At 40.3% G+C, this 23,991-nt stretch overlaps 2 protein-coding genes across 3 annotated transcripts; one reads left to right on the top strand and one right to left on the bottom strand.

Annotated features, from left to right (window-relative positions):
* Positions 1-2,525: 2,525 nt before the first annotated feature.
* LOC141823104 (germin-like protein 8-2) lies at positions 2,526-3,291 on the top strand. The gene is made up of 2 exons (XM_074710376.1): positions 2,526-2,634; positions 2,720-3,291. The coding sequence occupies exons 1-2, from the start codon at positions 2,529-2,531 to the stop codon at positions 3,289-3,291; spliced, it is 678 nt and encodes a 225-aa protein (XP_074566477.1). The 5' UTR covers positions 2,526-2,528.
* Positions 3,292-20,004: 16,713 nt separating this feature from the next.
* LOC141824553 (uncharacterized) lies at positions 20,005-23,770 on the bottom strand. 2 transcript variants are annotated; one of them, XM_074711861.1, is made up of 4 exons: positions 23,560-23,770; positions 23,384-23,476; positions 23,121-23,302; positions 20,005-20,237 (listed from the first exon to the last, which is right to left on the bottom strand). In XM_074711861.1, the coding sequence occupies exons 1-4, from the start codon at positions 23,720-23,722 to the stop codon at positions 20,169-20,171; spliced, it is 507 nt and encodes a 168-aa protein (XP_074567962.1). In that variant the 5' UTR covers positions 23,723-23,770; the 3' UTR covers positions 20,005-20,168. The 2 variants fall into 2 exon arrangements, with proteins under 2 accessions (XP_074567962.1, XP_074567961.1); XM_074711860.1 differs by having other exon boundaries at positions 20,005-20,253.
* Between the last annotated feature and the right edge of the window lie 221 nt (positions 23,771-23,991).

The raw sequence follows: 23,991 nt of genomic DNA on the forward strand, positions 1-23,991 counted from the left end.
GCGGTCGGTTCAAGCCAAGCGGGTTCAGCGCCTAGGGTTAAAAGGCTAAAAACTGGTTCACAGAAGAGAGCTCGGCGTGATTTCTCTCAATCGCGATACCCATTCACTGTGCTTCGTCCCCGATCAGCCGCGACTCCGAGCTCGTCGCGCGCGCACCACCGCCGTCATTCCCCCTTCCGATCAGCCACCAAGCTACGGTCGGCGTCCACGAAGACCGATGATCACCGACGCCACCGCAGGAGTCCTTGCCGTGAGCGGAGTGCCCGGCGAGCGGCTTCTCATCCCCGACGGTCAATCTGTCGTCGTGAGCGGAGTGCCCGGCGATAGGCGGTCGACGTCTTCCCACACAGCAATGTATTCCGCCGTGAGCGGAGTGCCCGGCGGAGTTTGTTTCTGTACGCACCCACCGTAGTCCGGCACGGGACGCCGACCGGATTCCGAACGCCTCCTCCATCGAGAATGCAAGGTAAGGTGTTGTTTTGGTTTTCTAACCTGTCTGTGGTTTGCATCAGGAAGATAGCACGAGCAGCTGCCGAAACTTATGATTTTCCCCGATTTGAGCTCGCCGGCGGTTCTTCCATCTCCGGCGGTGCTCTTCCATTCCTGTTAGTGTTCTTCAACTAGTGGTTGTCATACCTCTGCTTGGGAGCTGATTGGAGTCATTCTTCCATCCCCTGCTATCCACCTTCACCGCATTCCTCATCTTCTCCCCTGTTCTGAAACGAAAAAAACCGAAAGGGAGAATTCCAACCCTAGTTTAACCTAGTTCTGTTTGCTATTTTTTTAGTCATTGTACATTTAATTTGGATTAATCAAAACCCCCTTATTTCATTTAATTCCTTTCTTGTTGTGCCGCTCATGGTGTGAATTGCATTGCTGATGGATCTGTAATTATTAAATGACTGTACAGTTGGTGAATAAATGGAATGCATGATTTCATTTTGTTAGGTTGTGATGGAATACATCTATGTTAATATGTATGCTGATATATTGATGTTTTGTTATATTCAATCCATGTTTAGTCCATGTTTTAAATTGATTCTTAGCTTTTAAGTTGTGAACTTGATGGGTAATGAAATATTCATTAATTAGTTATCCATATGAACTTGAATGGGATTAACTGAACATGTTGTTTGGTTGATATGGAATTAGAGTAATCGTGTGTTGTTGCTTGTGTTGATGAGGTGGTTGTTATTGTTGAAATCTTGTAGTGATGAAGCATGATGTAACCGGTTACTTGATATTGTAATATTTGTGTTGGAATCTATGTGAATGGGAATAATGTTCATGAACAAATCATGTTGTATCATTATGTAAGTTGAATAATATGTATTGTTGTATGATACTTAATATTGTGTATATAGATTGTATAATGTTGTATATTGAATAGGTTGTATGTTTTGTATAGATTGTTGTATGTGTATGTTAGTTGTTGTATGAGGATTTATGTTGTAGGTGGTCCCATGTATGTTGTAAGTATACTGTTGTATAATCCATGATGTAGAATTTATGTTGTTTGATTATGTATATCGAATTATTGGATTTCATATTCTATATTGATGGTGTATTAAATAAATAAGTTGTTGCATTCTTTTAATTTATGTGTTGTTGTATGATAATGAATAATTTGGTATATTGTATGCTAATGCAAATAAGATTGTTGATTGTAAATAGAAATGAATAAAATCAACAAATAAAAAGACCCCGCACCAAATGTGTCTAGAATAAACATCCTATCATTGAGTCCGAGAGAGACGACTCGGACCTTCCTATACCAATTAAAACGATAATAAGAGGTTTGGTAAATAAATAAATAAACAATTTTGATGGGTGTGAGTGACATATTTAATAAAGGGAAAAAGTACATAAATAATTCCATACAAACACAACGCATCAACAACGCCAATTGGCTAAACTCATTCAATCAATTAGGCTCAAAAGGAAACATTCTATTCATGAGCGACTAAAAAAACATATTCTATTCATGAGCCATCAAACCTAAGTCAACTCCCTAGCCGACTTAGCTCACCACTTGACTAAGAAGGTTCTCCAATCAACTAGAGCCTTAATTGTAATCATCCTAATAATTAAGTCTTCACCAAGTTGAGAACAATCCTTTCCCAAGGTCAAACATCTCTAAAAAGTTGGATCGGAGCATGTGGAGGACGGAGTCAATTATAGTGGTTCTCTATCTTGTATTTGGTAGCACCATATGCTGGTCAAAGTCTCAGGCGAAGACATTTAATTGGACAAGTAATTAAATTGGGTCATATTAATTGGAAATTTTTAATTCTTGAACAAGTAATAAGATAAGAGCAAGTAGTTACCCTGATGATCAAGGAGCAGGTGAAGACTGAGCATGCATTGCCCGTTTCTCCAGTTAATCTCTTCTCTCACGCTACCTAATGATATCAGATCAGAGCAAGAATGTTTCAAGTCTGCTTCTCTCTTCTCCTTCATATAAACCTACTAATGCATTGCATTCGCCACCAGACAAGCGAGCTAGCTCAGTGATACAAATCAGAGACATGGCTTTTAAACTGCTCGTCGTCGCACTCCTTGCCTTGGCTTCTACTCATGCTGTATTGGCTTCAGATCCTAGTCCCCTCCAGGACTTCTGTGTTGCCGATAACAGTCCCAAAGGTGCATAGCTTTTCTCCTCCTGGCCAACAAACAAGCGCTTTCATTTCCAGCACACATGCACAAGTTTACCCATCAGATTTTCTTGCAGTGTTAGTCAACGGCGCCATATGCAAGAACATGAACGATGTCACAGTCGACGACTTCTACACTTCTGGCCTCGACAAGCCCGGCAACACCGTCAATGATGTCAGCTCCAACGTCACCGCCGTCAACCTGAATAATATCCCTGGGCTGAACACCCTTGGCATCTCCTTGGCTCGCATTGACTATGCACCTAATGGGCTCAACCCTCCTCATACCCACCCTCGCGCCACTGAGATCTTCGTCGTTCTTGAAGGAGAGCTCTACGTGGGCTTTGTGACGTCCAACATCGGCCAAACTAACCGCCTCTTCACCAAGAATTTGAAGAAGGGTGACGTCTTTGTATTCCCTCAAGGCCTCATCCACTTCCAACTCAACACAGGCAAGTGCATTGCAATTGCGCTCGTCGGTCTCAGCAGTCAAAATCCTGGGGTCATTACTATCGCCAAAGCTGTGTTCGGATCGACACCACCTATCTCCGATGATGTGCTCGCCAAGGCTTTTCAGGTGGACAAACACCTCGTCAACTGGCTCCAAGCTCAACAATGGACTGACAACAACAACTAGCCAGCCAGCCAGTGAACCATTTTCATGCATTGATTGTGTTAGTATACGTGGTAATTGTGTTCCTTTAGTGTTTGCAAGCCATTGTGTGTCCTTTATATCTTAAAATTCGTGGTTAAAATGGTTAATTTGATAATATGAAATGAATAAAAGAAGGGAAAAGAATCAACATTTATCCATGAATACAAAGCTGCAATTCAACGTGAACATTATTTTGTGCGATGAATCTTTTGTTAACGTTATGAACTAACTGTTAGGGATCTGATAGATTAGTTAGAGGGAGGGTGAATAGCAAACATCCCTAATTATGAAATTTCACATCGCTCATATGAATGGTAGTTCAAGTAGTTTAAATAAAAATACAACGAAGAATGAAAGAAATAGCAAGCAAATCAAACACCAAAATTTAATATGATTCAGTAATCTCAACTTCTACTACATAGTCTATTGATCATTTACGTGGATCACCTCTAAGACAGCCATTAAACTTTTCTCCTTCATTGTAGAAGGAAGAATTAAAGAAAATTTCAATGAACTTACTTAGAAATTGAATTGCTTGTAAGTATATATGTTGGGAGCGTTAGTTTTTAATCTCTTTTTATAGCTTCTGATTCAAATGTTGATAGTTGTTGTTTGATGTCTAACAATCGATTGAAAATCTCCATCAGCCGACTATTCCACTATTATCATTAGTAAACCCAACCTCAATCACTTTATAAATGGCTCTCGTCTTGCTAGCATTGTAGACAATCAACTTATTTGCTCCGGCCAATACACTGTGGATGATTCCAACACTGGTTCAAAGATTATCGACGTGCATGCTCCTGAGATGAGATTACGAAAGGAGAAGAAGAGACCTACAAAGTACTCAAAAAGAGAGTTAAAATAGCATCAGAGGTGGATCCCGACAAAGCACTCCAACGCTCAAGTTAAGATTCGACACGAGGAAAGAGTTTAATGACTTGGGAAAATTAGAGTTTATATGTCCGTACCTGTACCCATGGGCATTGGTTACCTTTTTATAGCAGTTGATCTCCGAGATATTAGCAACCGATTTTATAAATATTCTGACATACTTGTTCCCTTAGAAAGATTCCGTCCGTTTTCATATATATGAGAAGACGTTCCTATTTTTTTAGGAGAATTGGCTCTATGTTTTCCAATTTGGACGGAATGGTCATATCTCTAGATAAGTATCACGTGCCAAATGTTGACTCTGGATGTAGGAAGCATGCCAAGACCAAGCCATGAGAAGGGGAGGAGTCTAACTTAGTAGCAGAGGTGTCGGCTCCCAAAACTGTCATCCCCGAGATACTGCCAGAGACCAGCGTGCCCAAGATCAGCAGGGAGACGAGGTCGAAGAAAAGGAGCACGGACTTAAGTGGCAAGCCTGCTAAAGACAGGGTTGGGCCAGGTCAAAAAGAGGTTCCCATTGATATTCCAGAGGTCCAGGATGGCCTTCCTGGGGAAGCTCCTCTTGTAGTCCGCCCTTTGAGGCCTTTGCCTCCTGAAACTAGGACTAAGAGTAGACATGACAAGGGTAAATCCCCAGCTACTGCTTTAGAGATAGTTTCAGCCCCTCTTCCCTCTTCTGCGCCAGACAAAGAGACAGCATCGACTTTTATCCGACCTCCCCGAGCTCCTCAAAGTACCTCTGAAGAGACACGACATACCCCTGCTGAGGAAAAGGAAGAACAAGCCCGCTATTGTATAGAAGATTTCTACCGATATGAGACAGAGGTTTTACCTCGCATGGATACGGACCTTCTATGTGAGCACTTGAATGGTTCGTTGGCTAAGGTAAATACATACTTAACTTACAACTTCCTAATGCTACTTTGTATGACGCTAACTGCTATAAGATATCATGATTAGGTCTAGAAACAGTATCAGGAATTGAGTCGCCAGGTCCTAGTGATGCTCTCTACCTGCAAACAGCTAGAAGCTCATATAGCTGAGCTGAAAAATCAATTGAAAAACCCGACTCTAGATGTGGAAGTGGCTCGAGCCAAAGCTGATGCAGAGAAAGCTCGCATAGCTACTAAGGAGGCCCTTACTGAGGCGAAGAAGACTACAGAGGAAGTACTAAGGCTGAAAAAAGACGCAATGCTCCGAACTACCCGACTATATCAACTAGAGTAAGAGCTGCAGAATTCTTAAGCTGCTCTGAAGCTTTCGCAGGAGGAGGCCATCAAAGCTAAAGAAGAAGCTAAGTCTCTCAAGGAAGAGAAGACTAAGATGGAAACTGACTTAGTGGCCAACCATGCTCAGCAAGGGGAGCTGCGCTGGGGTCTGCACGAGGCAGTAGCTAAAAGGCAGGAACTAGAGTCCCAGCTATTAGAAGAGAAGAAGCAAAGAGAGCAACTATCTTCTGGTAAAGAAAAAAGGGCTATCTGAGCTGGAATTCCTTAAAAAAGAGATGGTAGATCTCAAGAAAAGTGAAGAGAACCGATGGCAAGAGAAGAAGACTTCTTTCCTAAACTCCCTAGAATTCTACGATCTATTGGGAGTTAAGACCAACAAGATATTAAAATATGATTTTGAGGGAGCAGGTCGGTAGTTTATCTAGTCAAGGCTGATATCAAAGGAATCAGACCTAAGTTTCTTGGATCTCAAAAAGGTCTAGAACAGTCTTCCAGAGTCAGAGAGACAAGGATGATAAACTTTTTTCAATTATGTAATATTGTTAAGTATCATTAGACTTTGTTGGGTTCGGCTAATTTGAACTCCCTCCAATTGTATAATATTGTTTTGGTTTTAAGACACCACTGGGCTCTGTTCTCTGATAACTTAGAAATTGTAACCCTTATTATTTTAAGTCTTATCTTGCTAAACTTGGTTTTCCATGACCTCAACCTTGTAATGATTGCTATTCAATGTATAGGCTTGAATTCCCTAATTATGTAATGCTTTACTCTGGGTATCCTTATATTGAGCTAAGAATTGTAGTGGTTTCTATTCCAAACTAACACTTCCTTTTGTCTCAAAGACAGACTCGCTTATGTACGTTGATTGTGCTGGAATGCCACATGTAAGTTTATTATATTTGCCTTGTATACATTTGCCAAACAATGTTGTTCTAAAGTTTCAACGAAAGATTTGTATAAACATAAAAGAATTTAAGGAAAGAAGTGCTGATATGCCATACGCAAGCTATAAATCCATATATTAGGTACCTGGTACGAGGGGCGCTTCCCCCTACCGCAAAGCGAATTTGTGGATTTGGTGTCTTAGCATTCCAACCTATTGAAAGTCAATCTGTGAGCTCAGTAGCCAGGTGTCTTGGTCTATCATAAGTTCTCCGAGCTCGGGGCTCGATGTTCCAACCGATCGTAAGATAAATCCACGAGCTCGGTAGCTCGGTGTTCCGGCCTGTCATAAGGCAAAGTCATCGAGCTCGGAGCTCAAAATTCTAACATGTCGTAAGCAAAGTCATCGAACTCGAGGCTCGGAATTCCGACCTGTCGTAAGGCAATGTCATCAAGCTCAGGGCTCGAAGTTTCGACCTGTCGTAAGGCAATATCATCGAGCTCGGGGCTCGGAGTTTCAGCCTATCGTAAGACAGTCTATCGTAAGGCAAAGTCATCGAACTCGGAGTTCGGAGTTCCGGTCTGTCGTAAGGCAAAATCATCGAGCTCGGAGTTTGAAGTTCTTGCCTGTCGTAAGGCAAAGTCATCGAGCTCGAGGCTCAGAGTTCTGACCTGTCATAAGACAAAGTTATCGAGCTCGAGGCTCAGAGTTCCGGTCTGTCGTAAAGCAATATCACCAAGCTCGGGGCTCGGAGTTCCGACATGTCGTAAGATAAAATTGTTGGTGCAAGAATCACTAGATCATGTCTAGAGTTTCGATGTTTGACAATACACCTAGGTTTGGTTAGTTTGACCAAGAGTTGATCCAAACAGGACTTGATGTTTGAATGTGAGTGAGTGAAATTTAGTCAGACCAGATGACTAACGAAAAGACTTAGTTGGTTAGACTAGGTAGTGATAGTCCTGATCTAAAAGATTGGACAAGGGAAATCTTAGTTGTAGGCTAGGCAAGGGAAAGTCCTAGTTATAGGCTAGGCAAGAAAAAGTCCAGTTGTAGGCTAGGCAAAGGCAAGTCCTGGTTTGGAAGATCAGGCAGAAATCTTAGCAAGTCGAATGCACCAGGTACAAGTCCATGTAGTGTCGAAGGACCGGGAAGCATGGTCAAAGTCCAATCAGGTACGATCAGGAGGACCAGAAAGTTGATGAAGTATAGACGGTCTGAAGGACCGAGTCACAGCAACAAATTCCTAGAGGCCGAGAACCATGACTAAGCGGAAAGTCCAACAAGTCTGACTTGTTAGCAAAACTTCTCCTGAGTGGAGTGGATAAAGGCACATTCCCAAAGTAAAACAGTAGGCATCAGACTAACCCAGAATTTTGGTAAAAATCCAAAGTTACACCCATAGGATAAGATTTAAGTTGTTTTGTTTGTTTGTATGCTTGTCTTGCAGGAACCAGGAGCTAGAAGCAAGATGGAGAAAACAGAGGTGAAGCAAACAAAGGCAGCTAAACCAAGTCCTGGATCAATTCAGATCAAACTAGAGTCAATTAGTTCCAGTCGACTTGAATGTGGATTCCAGGCGACCAGACGATTCAATCGACTCGAATAAGGATTCCAATCGACCCGAACGAAAAACCCATCTCGGATAGGATCGAGAAAATCGGATCAGATCAGATCCTTATCCAGTCGACCGGATGAGCGATTCCAGTCGACCGAAAAAGTATAAAAGGAGGCAAACGTGAACAACATGGTATATCTTCTACAAGTCATCCTTTCATTCTAGTTGTGATTCGAAACGTGAACGAGACCAGATTCTTGTAACTAGGGAAGATCCAGGAGGAATATGCGATGCTCAAAACTTCCAGATCGGCGTCCAAGAGTTTGGTTTTTAATTATTGTCTTAAGACGGGTTTCTCCACCTCCGAACGAACGCTCGAAAAAGAGACCACTAGTGGACTGGCGCCTCCCATACATAGACCTTAGATGTACTAACCCTGAGGATTAGGAACCAAGTAAAATTCGTATGTCCCTGTGTTGTTTTTCTAATAATCCGCTGCTTAGTTTTCTAATAGAACGAACGAACAAGAAACGACCAACGTCATTAAGCTCAGAGCTCGGAGTTCCAGCCTATCGTAAGGCAAAATCATCGAGCTCGGGGCTCGGAGTTCCGACCTATCGTAAGGCAAAATCATCAAGCTCGGGGCTCGGCGTTCCGTCCTATCGTAAGGCAAAGTCATCGAGCTCGGGGCTCAGAGTTCCGACTGAAGGGAGTTGCTCGGAAACCGTTTCGTTGATTTCCCTTGTACAAAAATTTTGCACAAGGACGAAACTTTCCAAGCGGCCCCACGAATCGCTAGCTTCTTGTGTTTGTTTTCAGGTTCCATACAAAGGGAAATACAACTAAAAGAATTGCAGCAGAAAGAAACTTTAGTTGTACCTTTCACCTTAGAATTGTGTGGATGAAGTTTGTACCCGAAGACCTCTTGATCTTCTGTTGTATTCCTCAAGCCTTCTTGGATGTCGTGTGGGCGACGATCTTCCAAGAACAAATCCACTTGACTCTTCCTCTTCCTCTTTCTCTCTTCCTTTTCTTTCTTCTCTTCTTCTTCCTTTCTTCTTGGCCGTCGGCCCTAGGAAGGAGATCCAAAGGTGGTGCCGGCCCTAGCTCAAGGAGGAGAAGAAGTTGTGGCCGGCCCTAATCCAAGGAGAGGATAGGGATGGTGGCCAGCCCTAACAACTAGGAGAAGCAAAGGAGGAGCCGGCCCTAGCACTAAAAAGAGGGGAAGGAGAGGCTAAGATTCATAATCTCTTGTAAACCCCCTCTTTTATAGTCAAGCCTTCTCAGAAAACTTTTTAAAATTTTCCAACAAATTCCTTAAATAGATTTTGATCTAATCAAATCTTTAAGAATATTTGTTTTAAAAAAATCTGACAAACTTATCTGGATAGATTTAAAATTAAAATATCTTGATAAGATTTTGTCAGTTTTTAATCAAATTTCTTTTCCTTGTTTGCGGAAGAAAAAACCGAACCAAGTTCTTATTCTTGTAGCCGGCCCTTAAGAATAAAACCGAACCAAGTCTTTTATTCTTAAGTTGTAGTGGGCCCTATCAAGAGAATAAAACCGAACCATGTTCTAGTTGAACCAAATTCTAATTAAACCAAGTGGGTGGATATTATGGCTTTATTTAGAGGCTACAACAGGGACCACGAGGAGGAATTGGTTTTGGCCTTCCGATGAGCTAAGGCTTCCCGTGTTCACCCCGAACACACAACCTTAGTCCATCAACAATAATAACTCATACCACTAAAGAGTTATTATCGAATTACCGCACCAATCTCATATTACAATATGGGCTCCTTCTTACCATGAGTGCATTAGTCTCCTTGTGTTTAAGATATCGAATGTCCGTTAATTAATCGAATTACTGACAATTCAATTAATTAACTTCTGAGTCCAAAAGTAGTACCACTCAACCTTATTATCATGCGGAACTAAGTCCACCTGCAGGGTTTACATGATAATCTTTATGAGCTCCTCAAGGGGACATCGTCAACCAATTTAATAGGACACAGTTTCCTTCTATAATCAACAACACACCATATACATAACATTATTTCCTAACTCATCGGGCCTTTTGATCTAACGAGATAAATCTCACCCTTTGATGAATCAAAGAAATATATGCAAGTATATATGTTTGTTATTATATCCGGATTAAGAGTATGCACTTCCATGATAACTAAGGTCTAGTCCGTTTATATAGTCAATATAAATTGAACGACCTCAATCGGTCCTACTCAATACACACAAAGTGTACTAGTGTAATTTTATAGTTAAGATAAATTAATACCAAATTACACTACAACCGTTTCAATGGTTTGTCCCTATCCATCACGATTGTGAGCACCTTTATAACTTATAAGGAACCGAAAATATGATCTTCTGTATGGCACCACACACCATATTATCTACAGTATAAATTAAATGGATAACTGTAAAACACAGATATTTTAACTACATATGATTCTCATTAGAATGAATAAAATCACAGATGTTATTACAAAAGCTCAGGCTTATAGTATACATCCCTACATCGGCCTGTCGTAAGGCAAAGTCATCGAGCTCGGGGCTCGACGTTTCGTCCTGTCATAAGGCAAAGTCATCGAACTCGGGGCTCGACGTTCCGTCCTATTGTAAGGTAAAGTAATCGAGCTTGGGGCTCGGTTTAGAAGAGAAAAACTTATATTAAATAACCACATGATGTTCTTACAAAAAATGATAAGAAAATTTATACAAGTTTAAATACAATAAGGGCAAACATGTGTGGCATTCTAAGGTCTGCTGAGTTCTTTTCCCTTGGCGTCTTCTAGGTAATAAGACCACTGTTGAGGCACTGAATAACTTTATAAGGTCCTTCCCAGTGAAGTTCTAATTTTCTGACATCACCTACTAGTTTGATTGTCTTCCCGACTAAGTCTCCGACCTAAAAGGAGCGAAGTATAACCTTCTTGTTGTAAATTTGGCACATCTTTCGTCAGTATGCTGCCAACCTAATAGTCGCAAGTTCGCTGGTTTTAGTAATTAGATCCAATTCTGTACCTCTTTTATTACTGTTGTCGCTTCCATAAGCAAGGACTCAGCTTGATTCCTCTCCGACCTCTCAGGTATCACTGCTTCTCCTCCATAAATCAGGTGAAAAGGAGTCATCTAGGTACTGTCTCTTGGAGTAGTTCTGTAAGCCCATAAAATACCAGACAGCTCGTCCACCCAATTTTCTTGTACTTGATCTAACTTTATTTTGAGGCCTTTGACAAGCTCCCTATTAACTACTTCTGCTTGTCCATTGCTTTATGGATAGGCCACGGAAGTGAAGGCTTGGATGATCCCCAGTTCTTTGTACCAATCCTGTATCTTGTGTCCTTGAAACTGTCGTCCATTATTAGATACTATCTTGCAAGGAATTCCATACCGACAAATGATTTTTTTTACAGAAACTTTAAAACAGCATCTTCAGTGATCTTGGCTAGTGGTTCAGCTTCCAGCCATTTTGAAAAATTAATCCACAACTACCAGCAGAAACTTCTTCTAAGTAGGTCCTATTGGAAAAGGACCTACGATGTTCATGCCCCACTGATCAAAGGGACAAGAGATAGTGGCAATTTTCAACAGCTCTGTCAGCTAATGAGGAAGATTCTGATGTCTCTGACAGTTGAGATAGATGTTGGTCATCCTAGTTGTATCCCTTTGCAAAGGAGGCTAAAAATACCCAACTAATAATACTTTCTATGACAAAGTTCTACCTCCTATATGATTTTCACAAATACCTTGATGAATTTCATGCATGACGTATTCAGCTTCATTAAGTCCTAGACATTTAAGTAAGGATCGAGAGAAAGCTCTCTTATACATAATATCTCCAACCAAAGTGAACCGAGCTGCACGCTTTCTGATAATGCGGGCTTGTTCGGACTCGGTTGGCAAGCTCCCCTTTTTAAGAAAGTCGATGATGGGAATTCTCCAATCAACAATTTCATTTATTTTAGTAGCTTGATCGATGTGAGCTATCAGTTGGTCATATATTACCGGCTCCTCTTGTTCCCAACTAGTCAAACTACTGGTCAGGCGAGCTAGCTCATCTGTCTTCTAATTGTCAGCTCGAGGTATCCTCTGAATAATGACTTCTTGGAAGGAGGTTTTGACTCTGTTGAAGGCCTCGGTATACCTCCGTAGCTTATCATTACGGGTCTCGAAAGTTCCTTCTATCTGTTGAGTAGCAAATTAAGAGTCTGTACAGATAATTCTCGGGTTGCTCTTACATACCGAGCCGCCTATAATCCGACAATCTACGCCTCATATTCGACCTCATTGTTAGAAGCTTTAAAGTGAAGCTTTATAGCTATCGACAACACATCTCCTTTAGGGGAACATAATAAAATTCCCACACTGCTTCCCTTCGTGGTGGATAGCCCATCTACAAATATTTTTCATGTCTCAGGTTCACTAGCATCCGAGGTTTCGATTAAAAAATCGACTAAAGTCTGTGCCTTGATAATAGTCCTCGGCTGATATTGTATATCATATTCTCCCAGCTCGATAGTCCATTTGATCAATCGCCCTAAAGCTTCAGGATTAATTAATATTCAACCTAGGGTGATGTTAGTCAATACCGTTACTGGATGAGAAAAAAAATATGGTCAAAGTCTACGTACTGTTAAAATCAAAGTCATAGTCAACTTCTCTAAAGTGGTGTATCTTGTCTCGACATCCTTTAGAAGATGACTAAAGAAGTAGATGGGTCTCTAAATGCTTTCTTCTTGTTTGACCAAAACTGAACTCATAGCACCTTAGAGGAGGATAAATACAATCATAGAGCTTCTCCAGGGATAGGCTTTGCTAGAACTGGTAGGTGGCTAAATAGATCTTCAAGTCATTGAAGGCTTGTTCACACTTCTCGTCCCAAGAGAACTTGACAGTTTTATATAATAATTTGAAGAAGGACAGGCTTTTTGTGGCTAATTATGATATAAACTTTGATAATGCAGTGATTCGACCCACCAGCTTCTGTACTTCTTTAGTATTCCAAGATGAAGCCATATTTTGCAAGGCTTGTACCTTTTCAAGATTAACTTCTATACCTCTTTTAGTTACTATATATCCCAAAAATCTACCACTTTTGATACTAAATAAACATTTATTGGGATTCAATTTGAGGTTATACCTTCGAAGAGTATCGCACGTTTTATTGATGTCACTGATCAGGCTTTCAGCTCGGACTGACTTGACTAAAAGATCATCAACGTAGACTTCCACATTGCGACTTATCTAATGTTTGAAAACCTTATCCATGAGTCTCTGATATGTTGCTCCTGCATTCTTTAGTCCAAAATGCATGATTGTATAACAAAAAGTTCCTCCCGAGGTAATAAAACTGATCTTTTCCTAATCCTCCTGAGCTAAAGGAATTTGGTGATATTCCTGATAAGCATCCAACATACATATATATTTATATCTTGAAGTAGAATCTACCAATTGATATATACGTGACAGAGGATAGCAATCCTTGGGGCAAACCTTGTTGAGATCTAGGAAGTCGATGCAGACACGTCATTTGCCCCTTATTTTTGGAACCAATACAACATTAGTCAGTCATGTGAAAAATTGAACTTCTCTGATATGTCCAACCTCTAGAAGCTTGGTGACTTCCTCTTGTATCACTTTATCTTGTTCAAGTCTGAAATACCTTTTCTTTTACATGACAAGTCAGGCGTTAGGGAGAACATTAAAACGATATTCTATAATGTCGGGAGTTATTCCTATAACTTCTTGAGGCACCCAGGCGAATACATCCTTATTCTGAATGAGACAAGCTACCAGCTCGGCTTTCAACTCAGGTGTCAGTTCAACAGCTATCTGAGAGACTCTGTCAGGGAGCTCGGGTATGATCTGTACTTTTTTCTTTTCTTGTGTTTGTGATAGTTGAGTCACAGGACCTTCAATTCTTGTAAGGAATGTACCTCTTCGCACGGAGTCCTTTTTAACTTCTTGACATCAGTGCAAACCATAGTCGTATAACATTTTCGAGAAATAGCTTGATCTCCTCGAACCGAGCCGACTTAATCATCTACTGGGAACTTTATCTTCTAATAGAAAATAGAGACTACTGCTTGGAAATCACTGAAGGCAGGTCTTCCGAGGATAACATTGTACGAGGACAGAGCATCTACTACAGTAAAAATAATACTTCAAGTTTTAATTAAAGGCTCTTGCCCCAAGGAAAGAGGTAGGCTAACATGTCCCAATGGTTGTACCTCATGTCCCATAAATCCAAATAAAGCAATAGACATGGATTTCAACTTGGATTTCTCTATCTGCATCTGACTGAAGGCCTATTTGTATAGTATGTTAACAGAACTACCTGTATCAACGAAGACCCAAGCTACCTCATAGTTGGCTATTATAGCTCGAATGACTAAAGCATCATCATGGAGAGTAGCGACCCCTTCAAGATCTTGTGGTCCGAAGCTGATGGTAGGTTCCTTGGCTTTACCCCTTCTGGTGTTGATACCATAATTTTTCAGTCTTCTCTCATGAGCTTTCCTAGGACGATTAGAATCTCCATTTATGGATTCTCCCGAGATCATATTAATGATGCCGCGATGAGGAGGATTCTCGGGCTGAGTTTGATTAGTATATGTCAGTTTTCTCTTTCGTCTTGTCCGATGACCTTGAGGTGACTCAGGAGAACGTCTTCTTAAGGATCTGGCATCTCGGCCCTGGACAGGACTCGCTTGATTTCCTTCTGAATGATTTTTCTGTACTTCCTGCTTAGGATATTTGTAGGCAGCATGCCCTGATACGAGGAATGAGACTCTTTTTCCTGTTGCTTCTCCTTTATTACTCTCTCCACCTCTCATGCTAACTGTTTGCATTCATTAGTGTGATGACTAAAATATTGATGGTATGTACAAAAATGAACTTGCTCCTTCAGAGAGCTTTGACGAGGTGCTTCTTCTGGAGTAGGAAAAGAAGAGACCATATGCACAGTGTATTTTTCTTTCCGAGAGGGTACATAAAGTTTGCGTGATATCCCCTTCCGATGTAGGGACAGAGAAGTCTTTCTCTCTGATTTGCAGCTAGCCAAGTTATCTCCATGTCGAGCAAGTTGAATTTCTTCTAGATATAAGTACTTCTTGGCTCTTTCTAATAACTTAACAAATTGGTAGGAGATTTCTTCACTGGTGATCGAAAAAATTCTCCATCCATCAATCCTTGAGAAAAGGCACTGGTCAATACCTCCGTAGGCGTGGAAGGAACGTCCCAAACGACCTTGTCAAATCTCTAAATATACTCCCTAAGAGTTTCCCGAGATTTTTGCTTCATGGTGAACAAATTCAAGTGTGTCTTCTGATATCTTTTACTGCTAGCAAATTGATGTAGAAAAGCAGTCTTGAAATCAACAAAAGAATGTATGGAAAGAGATAGACGACTGAACCATCTTTGAGCAGAGCCTGATAAAGTGGTTAAGAAAACTCGACACTTAACTCCATCTGGGTATTGGTGAAGTAAGGCAGCATTCTCGAAGCGGCACAAATGATTCTCAGGATCTGAAGATCCTGTGTATTCTCCTACCTGGGGTTGGCGAAAGTGTCGAGGCAATTCCTGCTCTAGAAATTTCTTAGAAAAGGGGGTGCGAAGTCGGCTTACTTCTTCCTCCATAATAGTATTGTTCTTGTAGTTGGGTCGGCATAGGTCGGTTCTGGAGTCGTACGAATCTTCTTCTAAAAAAGTGGTTTCCTTGTGAAGAGAGTTTAGTAGGCGTACATTATCCTCTCTCGACATTGGTCGTCTTCAATGGGGAGAGAGGTCTTCGGGAGAGGATGCCGGAATTCTTGAAGAAGGCAATAATGAATGTTGTTGTAGTACCTTTATCATTGTCTGCGAAACTAATTCATTGATCTTTTCAAGCATGGCCATCATCTTATCGTCGCAACGTTTTTTCAACAGAATCATGCTCGCCAATTATGCCTCCAGTGTTAACCATCGTAGCGTCACAACTCAGTTTTTCCACAAATGGCGCCAATTTGTTCCGGCCAATATACCGTGGATGGTTCCAACATTGGTTCAAAGATTGCCGACGTGCACGCTCCTGAAATAGGATTGCAAAAGGAGAAGAAGAGACCTGCCAAGTATTCAAAAGAGAATTAGAATGTCACTGGGGGTGGATCCCGACAAGCCACTCCGACACTCAAGTTAGGATTTGACGCGAGGAAAAAGTTTAATGGTTTGAAAAAAGTAAGGTTTATGTGTGCGTACCTGTACCTATGGGCATGTATTACCTTTTTATTGCAGATAATCTCCAAGATATTAACAATTATTTTTAGAAATATTCTAACATACTTGTTCCCTTAGAAAGATTATGTCTGTTTTCATATATATAAGAAGACATTCCTATTTCTTTTGGAGAATTAGCTCTGTGTTTTCCGATTTGGACGGAACAGTCCTATCTCTAGATAAGTATCACGTGCCGAAGGTTGACTATGAATGTAGGAAGCATGCCAAGACCGAGCCATAAGGTTGGCATGTGATGTAGGAAGCGTGTCGAGATCAAGTCATGAAGTCGTCATACTATGTAGGGAGCGTATCAGAACCAAGTCATGAGGTTGACATGTAACGCAGGAGGCATGCCGAGACCAAGTCATAAGATCAACATGTGATGCAGGAAGCATTCCGAGACCAAGTCATAAAGTCAGCATGTAATGCAGGAGGCATGCCGAGACCAAGTCATGAGATCGGCATGTAATGCAAAAAATATGCCGAGACTGAGTCATAAGATTGGCATACAATGCAGGAGGCATGTCGAGACCAAATGATGAGGTCGGCATACAATGCGAGAGGCATGCCAAGATTAAGTCATGAGATCGACATGTGATGCAAGAAGCATGTCGAGACCGAGTCAAGAGGTCAGCATACGATACAATAGGCATATCGAAACTAAATCATGAGGTCGGCATGTGATGCAGGAGGCATACCGAGACTGAAGCAGAAGGTCAGCACATGCTTTAGGAAGCATACCGAGACTTAAGCAGGAAGTCAGCACATGTTTTAGGAAGCATACCAAGACTTAAACAAGAGGTCGACACATGCTTTAGAAAACATACCGAGACTTAAGCAAGAGATTGGCACATGCTTTAGGAAGTCTGCCGAGACTTAAACAGGAGGTCAGCACATGTTTTAGGAAGTCTGTCGAGACTTAAACAGGAGGTCGGCACATACTTTAGGAAGTCTGTCGAAACTGGAGCAAGAGGTCAAAGTTTTATTTGAGTTCATGAAATAATCTTCAAAATTTATCCAATAATTATATTCACCCCATTTTTCTCACATGCTCCCTTTTATCTGACATCTATATAATCATCAAATATACCTACCGGATCATGATTCATAATCAACTCATCAACTGACTCAACTATGAATAAAAATATTCTATTCATTGATTGATGAGCCCTAATAGATTATATCAGTCAACAAATAATCAATATAAATTGACTCGAATTACTACAAACCAACCTAACTCCAAACTCCTCATTTGAAGTTTACCAATCGACAGATCGTTGAGTACATAACTCAACTTTTAATCAACTGTACACAACTCAACCTTCAATCGATTGATATTTTGTACTAGTCAACTAATACACTAACTTCGACCATTCTAAATTTAAGTCCGCTTATATTAAAATTCTATCCTTGTTCAGATACATTCTCTCAAACGCCCAACTCCCATAGAGTCTTATCTTAACCTTGAAATCATCTTCTTTCAAACTCCACGTCCTTTGGATGCATTTGATCCCAAGGCTCCTCTTAGTGCTATCCTTACCTTTAAAGTTACTTGGCTCCTCTCAAATCCTCTTTGTCCTACCATCCCTTGGATGCTCCACGTCATCCTTCACCTATCTCCATGTCTCCATGGACCTCAAGAAATCGAATGTTCAACCACCTTGATCATATGGCGACGCCATCTCCAAATGTATTCTACCAAGTTCAATAAGACTCAAATACACATCAAAACTAACAGAAAATCTAAAACTTTTTTCACGCATCAAAACTTATAGTCATTCCTAATTACCATCGATGTCATTTGCACCAACACTAACTTTCAGCAAGAAAATCTCAATAGTGGTCCTATTCCGAAACACTCGTTGGAACTTACAAACTAAAGCTTAGCCAACTGAAAAAACTTCTCAAGAGAAGGTAATTAATATCACCAGTGATGAAAACTTTTCATTGATACACTGCCCATTGATTAGGACTAGGAATCAGGACTTGTTGATAGTTATGTAGGACGACGTTAGAATCCCATCGAGACACTCTTGCAAAGTCTACAAACATTCCTCTCTAAATGGTGGTCTCCTCTCGAATTTAAGAAATGCATCTCATGATAGAATCTAGTTGCTCGATCTGTTAGGCAATGAAAGAAAGTTGTTGGCAGGGGTGCACAAGTTTTAGCTATTATTTCTTAGTTAGTTATCTAGTAGAGATATTTCTATAATTATTCATATTTCAAGGTTATTATAAATAAGGGTTAATTGGAATAGGAAGAAAATGCTCTATTTTCATTGACAAAATCCTCTATGCCAATTTCTACATGGTATTAGAGCAAACCCTGATGTCTCTCCATACTCTAGTCGTTACTCCAAACCCTAGATGTCTTTCTGATCACAACCGTTGAAGAACAACTAACACTCACCCTCGTCTCTCGCATCTTGATCACGGCCGTTGGAGGGGTGATTGGAGCAGATAAGTCTTGATTAAAGCGTACAGTGGCGTGACTAAAGGGAGGAATTGAAAATCAGGTATTACTAATCTTGAACTCAACAAATAAGAGTCAAAAGAATTCTCTTCAACAAAAAGTAAAATCTATCACCTCAACAGCCCTACACAGTCGGCTCCACGATCATATGCGAGAAAATAAATTGAAAAACTACAATTGACCACGACGGAAAAAAACATTACCTTGACTTCACCGAGATTCGACCCTTGTCCACTCTGCTCCGTCGTAACTAACTCAACTATGTCCCAGAGCAAGAGTCAAAGAATTCTCTCATGATATCTTGGTTGATCAACTCAATAAAACCACAGTTTACACGAGGTTACCTTCTTCTAAATATATCTTAGAAGATTTAGGATGTAGATCCTCAAATTTACTCCCAATTAATTAGGTAATGATGCCCAATTATATGAGGTGAGGAAAAGGGTTCATGAACTTAATAAGACTGATGATAATTGTAGTATTTTTCTAAACTTAGTGGATTTTGGCAAGAATTTGATTACTATCAGTATTTTCAAGCATCCTGCACGTACGGTTGATGCAGCAGTTTCATAAATTAATCGAAAAAGAACGTGTATGATTTCCTAGCCAGGCTAAATATCAAATGCCCCTCTTTACAACAAGCATATAGCTATATGCAACAGGAAAAGAGTAGACATTATGTTATGTTGTCAATTATCTCTACTTACCGATTAGAGGCGCCTGTTGACACCTTCACCGTAACTATAACCTTAATGCAGCTAAAAGTGACTCTAGAATGGGAGGATAACAAGATAACAAAAAGTGTGATTACTATAGGAAAACCAAGATAATAAGGAGGGACACATGCTAGATACTTCATAGTCATCCAACATGTGGTCAAGGTGGAAAAAGATTTAGTTGTCCACGGCCTCAAGAACACGTCTGAAACTCTTGATACTGAGCTTCCAAGAGAACTCAATCCTTCCAGTAGATTGTTCAAGAGCTACAAACTCTCAAGCACCTTATGGCAAGACTTGAGTATCCTTCCACCACAGCCACTCCTTATTCTCATATCGGACATTCAGGTATACCATCTTCATCCTTTAATACTAGATATATTGTCCAAAATATCCATTGGATTCGTGATGACTCGTGGATTTTAGATTCTTGAGCATCTAGTGCTCATAAAAGTTGTCACCTATTGTTCTTGTTCCAGCCAAGATAAAGTCCGCATAGCAGCTGGGTCTTTATCTCCTATTGTTAATAAAGGTTCTATAAAATGCACTCCTTCCGTTAACTTGCCTCTTGATAACCTGGTTCTTTTATACATTTCAAATAAAACCAGAAAGCCTGATTTCTGATTCCCAGTTAACAGGTTGCATTGGCATGCCTGGTCCAGTTTTAAAAATACAGCCCACTCCAAACAATTCATTAGATAGTGATTACCTAAATCTTCAAGTTGAAGGTGCAAGGTTCCCAGTACTTAATGTAATGAAACTAGAAAAATAAACTAGTTATACAATTGAGCATTTACTCAAGAAGTTTTAACAATAGCAAATGCAATCATTTCTGTGTTGTAGTCTGAACAGATGTTGCAGAAGCCAGGTCTTCTTCGGTGACTGACTTGTGCAGCTGCATTGACAGCAAACTGTAGTCATAAATGCATTTTCAACAAAAGGATGGGTTGCGATATATGCTCCCATATCAAACAAAACCATTATGGAAAGAGTGCAAATATCAAATACCTGAATTGAGACCAGAGTTGAGAATAATCAAAATGAAAGAAAAGGTGGATTCAATAGAAATAGATAAAGTTGTGTCCGTCACAATTACTAAGAAACTGATGCACACACGCGAATGAAACATCAAAGCTTGTATGTACAACAGCCAAGTACTAAATTCAACTACAAAAAAACCAAACATAAAATATCCTGAAACAAACCATACTGATTGTTGACCGAGTCTTGTAGCCAATGTAAAATAGCTACAACCTTAATCTGCCATGACTAAATTCCTTAAATGAAGTTGACCCAGAGAATAGAAAAGAAAAGAACTCAAGCAGTATATTTGCTTTACAAACCAAAATGCTCTTAGATTCAACTTGGTAATCAGAATTTTCCAGACAACCATTATTAGGAATAGGACAAAGAAGATCCAGACACTTCTGAACACTGAAGGTTAATGGATAGATGATCCACTGCTCTACATCTAATGGATATAAAATCCTTCTTGGATAATGTACAATAGCCAAAACCAAACTGTAGCAAATTTTCCTCCAATTTTCTCTGAACAAATATCAGTGTTTGCCAATTTCACCCAAAAAAAAAATTTAGAAGAGAAAAGAAATGGGATTCTTCAAACTTAAAAGCACCGGGACAGATGCCTTCCATACTACTGTACCAATCAAATTAGAGTATAGTTGGATCAGACATTTATAAACTGTCAATGATTTTGTTAATTAGATCTATATTAAGGAGGTGAAGAATACATTAAGCCTTGTTCCAAAAAGGGAAAATCCAAGCACACTAAATTGTTTCAGAACAATCAGTGTTTGCAATGTATTGTATAAGTTGATCACAAAAAATATTGTGAACCGGCTGTTTTTGTTCCCCAACAGACATCTCTAAGCCAAGCAAGCTTTATGCCTGCAGCACATAAGAGACTGATCACATCATATCTCAAATGAAGTGCAAAAAAAAATATTGGTTTAATGATTGACACAGGCAATGAGCATTCCATATTCATCTGCTGATCTGACGATTGCCATGAGCATTTCAACATAGAGATGCATAATTATTTGGTGAAAATGATAATAGGATATTCCGTTACGTTCAGGAACTACTATTTCCATTGAGGTTTCCCCGGTTCAGCAAAGTAAAGGATGTTACACCTTCAATAATGTGCTTCAAAGTAAGCTTCTTTGGTGTTACATGTTAGAAAGTAGAAAAAGGACCCTAAATTGGTTGGCTTGGGCAACAATTCTTGAATATACCATTTAAGTTTTCCCTTTGTTTAGTGAGCTCAGCAAGGAATTTGTCACTTCGTTTGAGTCTTGATGGCAAGACAAGCCTGCACTGAGGAGTATTGATAGCTCCTGACTGACATTATTTCAACTAATGGGGACATGGGCATCAAAGTATCCATAATGATGAAATTTTATAGTTGTATTTCCTTGAGATTCTTACCAATCACTAGCATAGGCAATAAGATTACAATTTGTTTAGGACAAGGAAAGTTACAAATGGTTGCATTGGTAGAAGCCAAGGGAGTCCGATTCATGTCGATGAATGATATAGGCCTATAAGCAAGATATGTTGGCAGTCACTGCCAAATCCTAGGAGGAGGATAATATAAGCTTGTGAGAATAGAGCCCCAGTATATTAAAACTTATTTGCAGTGATCTAAGACTTGAAGTTAGGACATGAATAATAGCTTTTTTCGGACCTCACATAAATAGTCAAAGAAGCATTTTGCATTGTCGCCAATTAATACACCAAGAGGTTGGCATATTCTAGAGATTAAGGGTGGCACGTAGAGTTTGTAGGAGACATCCAAAAGATCAACAGAGAGTGACACGTCCTTTACTGGAGCATTGTTTAAATTGTTGAAGAAGTGTGATTGAAGAATTATTTGAGTGCATTGAATTGTCATGTTGTTAATTATAATCATCATCACGTGAATGAAAAATGTGTTATTATATTTATCACCACTATGCTTAGGCAATTCAAATCATCACTGAAGGAATTAGCCAGGTTAATGGTAGTCATGGTATTGAAGAGTTTACTGAGTTTGTGTGCCTATGGAGAATAGACACAAGCTCACCATAGTGGATACTATCATGGAACTTTGGTTAGACCATATAATGGGATGTTAATTGAAGCTACAATTCCTTCATGCTAGAACAATGAAGTCAATCAAATCAGCACCACACAGCTGATGCAATAAAACAGAGTAGTTCAACCTCACCTTCGTCATCAATGAACCAAGGTCGTGACTCAAGGTTTAATCAAAGTTAGTGGACTTAACCTAATTAACCAGTCACTACTACACAATATAGTTATGAGATATTCCTTGATCTTCAGCTATGATCTTGATAATAGCATAAAAGAATGGCCATTGCAATAAATTGACTATAATAAACATTCAATGTAATATCTAATGATTAAGTCATGATGACTACTGGTATTGTACTCCGCAAATCAGAAAAGAGTCATTGTAAAATGTCTATATATAAAGCTTTATAGACATTTTATAATAAAAAATGAACTAAAATAACATAATCATCCCAAGTTCAGTGATGTGCTGAAGAGAGAATGGACACATAGAATAGGATGGCAAATACCATATGCTACAAAATTTAATTATTGTGTCTACTCACTATTTGATAGCTGAAAGATAAATTAAAATAAATTTACATGAAAATAAATTTACAACATCAGTGAAAGGCATGGCAAAGACCATATAGAAAAATGTAACAAAGACAGGCAGCATGAATCGAGAAGAAGAAGAACTTACTGCATTAGCAACAGGAAACCAGTGGAAGCAACGTGGAAGCAGATCGTCTAACGACGGGATGTTGTCATGATTCCAGTATGTCAAGCTCGTGAACTCAGCACGGGAAACCCACCGGCCAAACCCCCCTCCGGGAGTTTCTAAGCACTTTTCATTTCCCGATCTTTTCTTGTCTAGAACATAACCTAGATTTGAAGGGGGAAATCTGTTCTTACTTCAATTCTTGATCTGAAAGATCCAATTTTGACTCAAATTGTAAATTCAACCTCGATATCCTTGAGGAAGCGGAATGGTGATGCCCTCCAACTTTCTCCCTCGGAGGAATGCCTCTTCGACGCACAAATCATCCACCATAGCATCTACATGACGCACCTCACGCAAAGATCAGGAGATCACAATCATGAGAGCGAAGGTGAGGGAGGAGTAAAGATGCAGAAAGAACCTGTCTTTCTGGGCTTGAAGTAGTGGGAGACGGGGCAGGGGCCATCCTGCTTGATGGAACAGGGGAGAAGATGGACGCGACCCGTGAGATCTACGGCGGGGGACTCACCAGAAGGGAGGAAGTTTATGGCCCCCGCGAAGCCCTCGCCGCCGGCGCACGCCATAGAGGATTCTAGCTCCCACCAAAGGGGCTGGCGAAGAACCCTAGAATATCTAAAGTTCGCTGTATGTTAATTGGCCATCATTGAGCGCGTTTTGGACAGTGTTCCCGCGCAAGAGACTATCCGCCTGCGTCGGGTCTAACTGGATGAGCCAGAGCGCGCCTCTTCGGCCAACTCGACCGTACGCGGTCATTGTGGCATCCGACTCGAGCTTGATCCCCTGCCCTTCGACGCCTTCTCCCAGGAGCTCCTCGATGAGAAGGCCACCAAAT

Source organism: Curcuma longa, chromosome 3 (genome assembly GCF_044706935.1).
Source record: "Curcuma longa cultivar G26 ecotype Majalengka, Jawa Barat chromosome 3, ITB_CL_G26_1.1, whole genome shotgun sequence".
Taxonomy (NCBI): Eukaryota; Viridiplantae; Streptophyta; class Magnoliopsida; order Zingiberales; family Zingiberaceae; genus Curcuma; species Curcuma longa.

Coding starts and splice junctions, on each gene's coding strand:
- LOC141823104 (XM_074710376.1), top strand. CDS start 2,529: ATGGCTTTTAAACTGCTCGTCGTCGCACTCCTTGCCTTGGCTTCTACT. Junction 2,635..2,719: donor CTTCTGTGTTGCCGATAACA/GTCCCAAAGGTG, acceptor TTTACCCATCAG/ATTTTCTTGCAGTGTTAGTC.
- LOC141824553 (XM_074711860.1), bottom strand. CDS start 23,722: ATGGCGTGCGCCGGCGGCGAGGGCTTCGCGGGGGCCATAAACTTCCTC. Junction 23,303..23,383: donor GCTTCCTCAAGGATATCGAG/GTTGAATTTACA, acceptor CTTCAAATCTAG/GTTATGTTCTAGACAAGAAA. Junction 20,254..23,120: donor GGTTTCCTGTTGCTAATGCA/GTAAGTTCTTCT, acceptor TTATGACTACAG/TTTGCTGTCAATGCAGCTGC.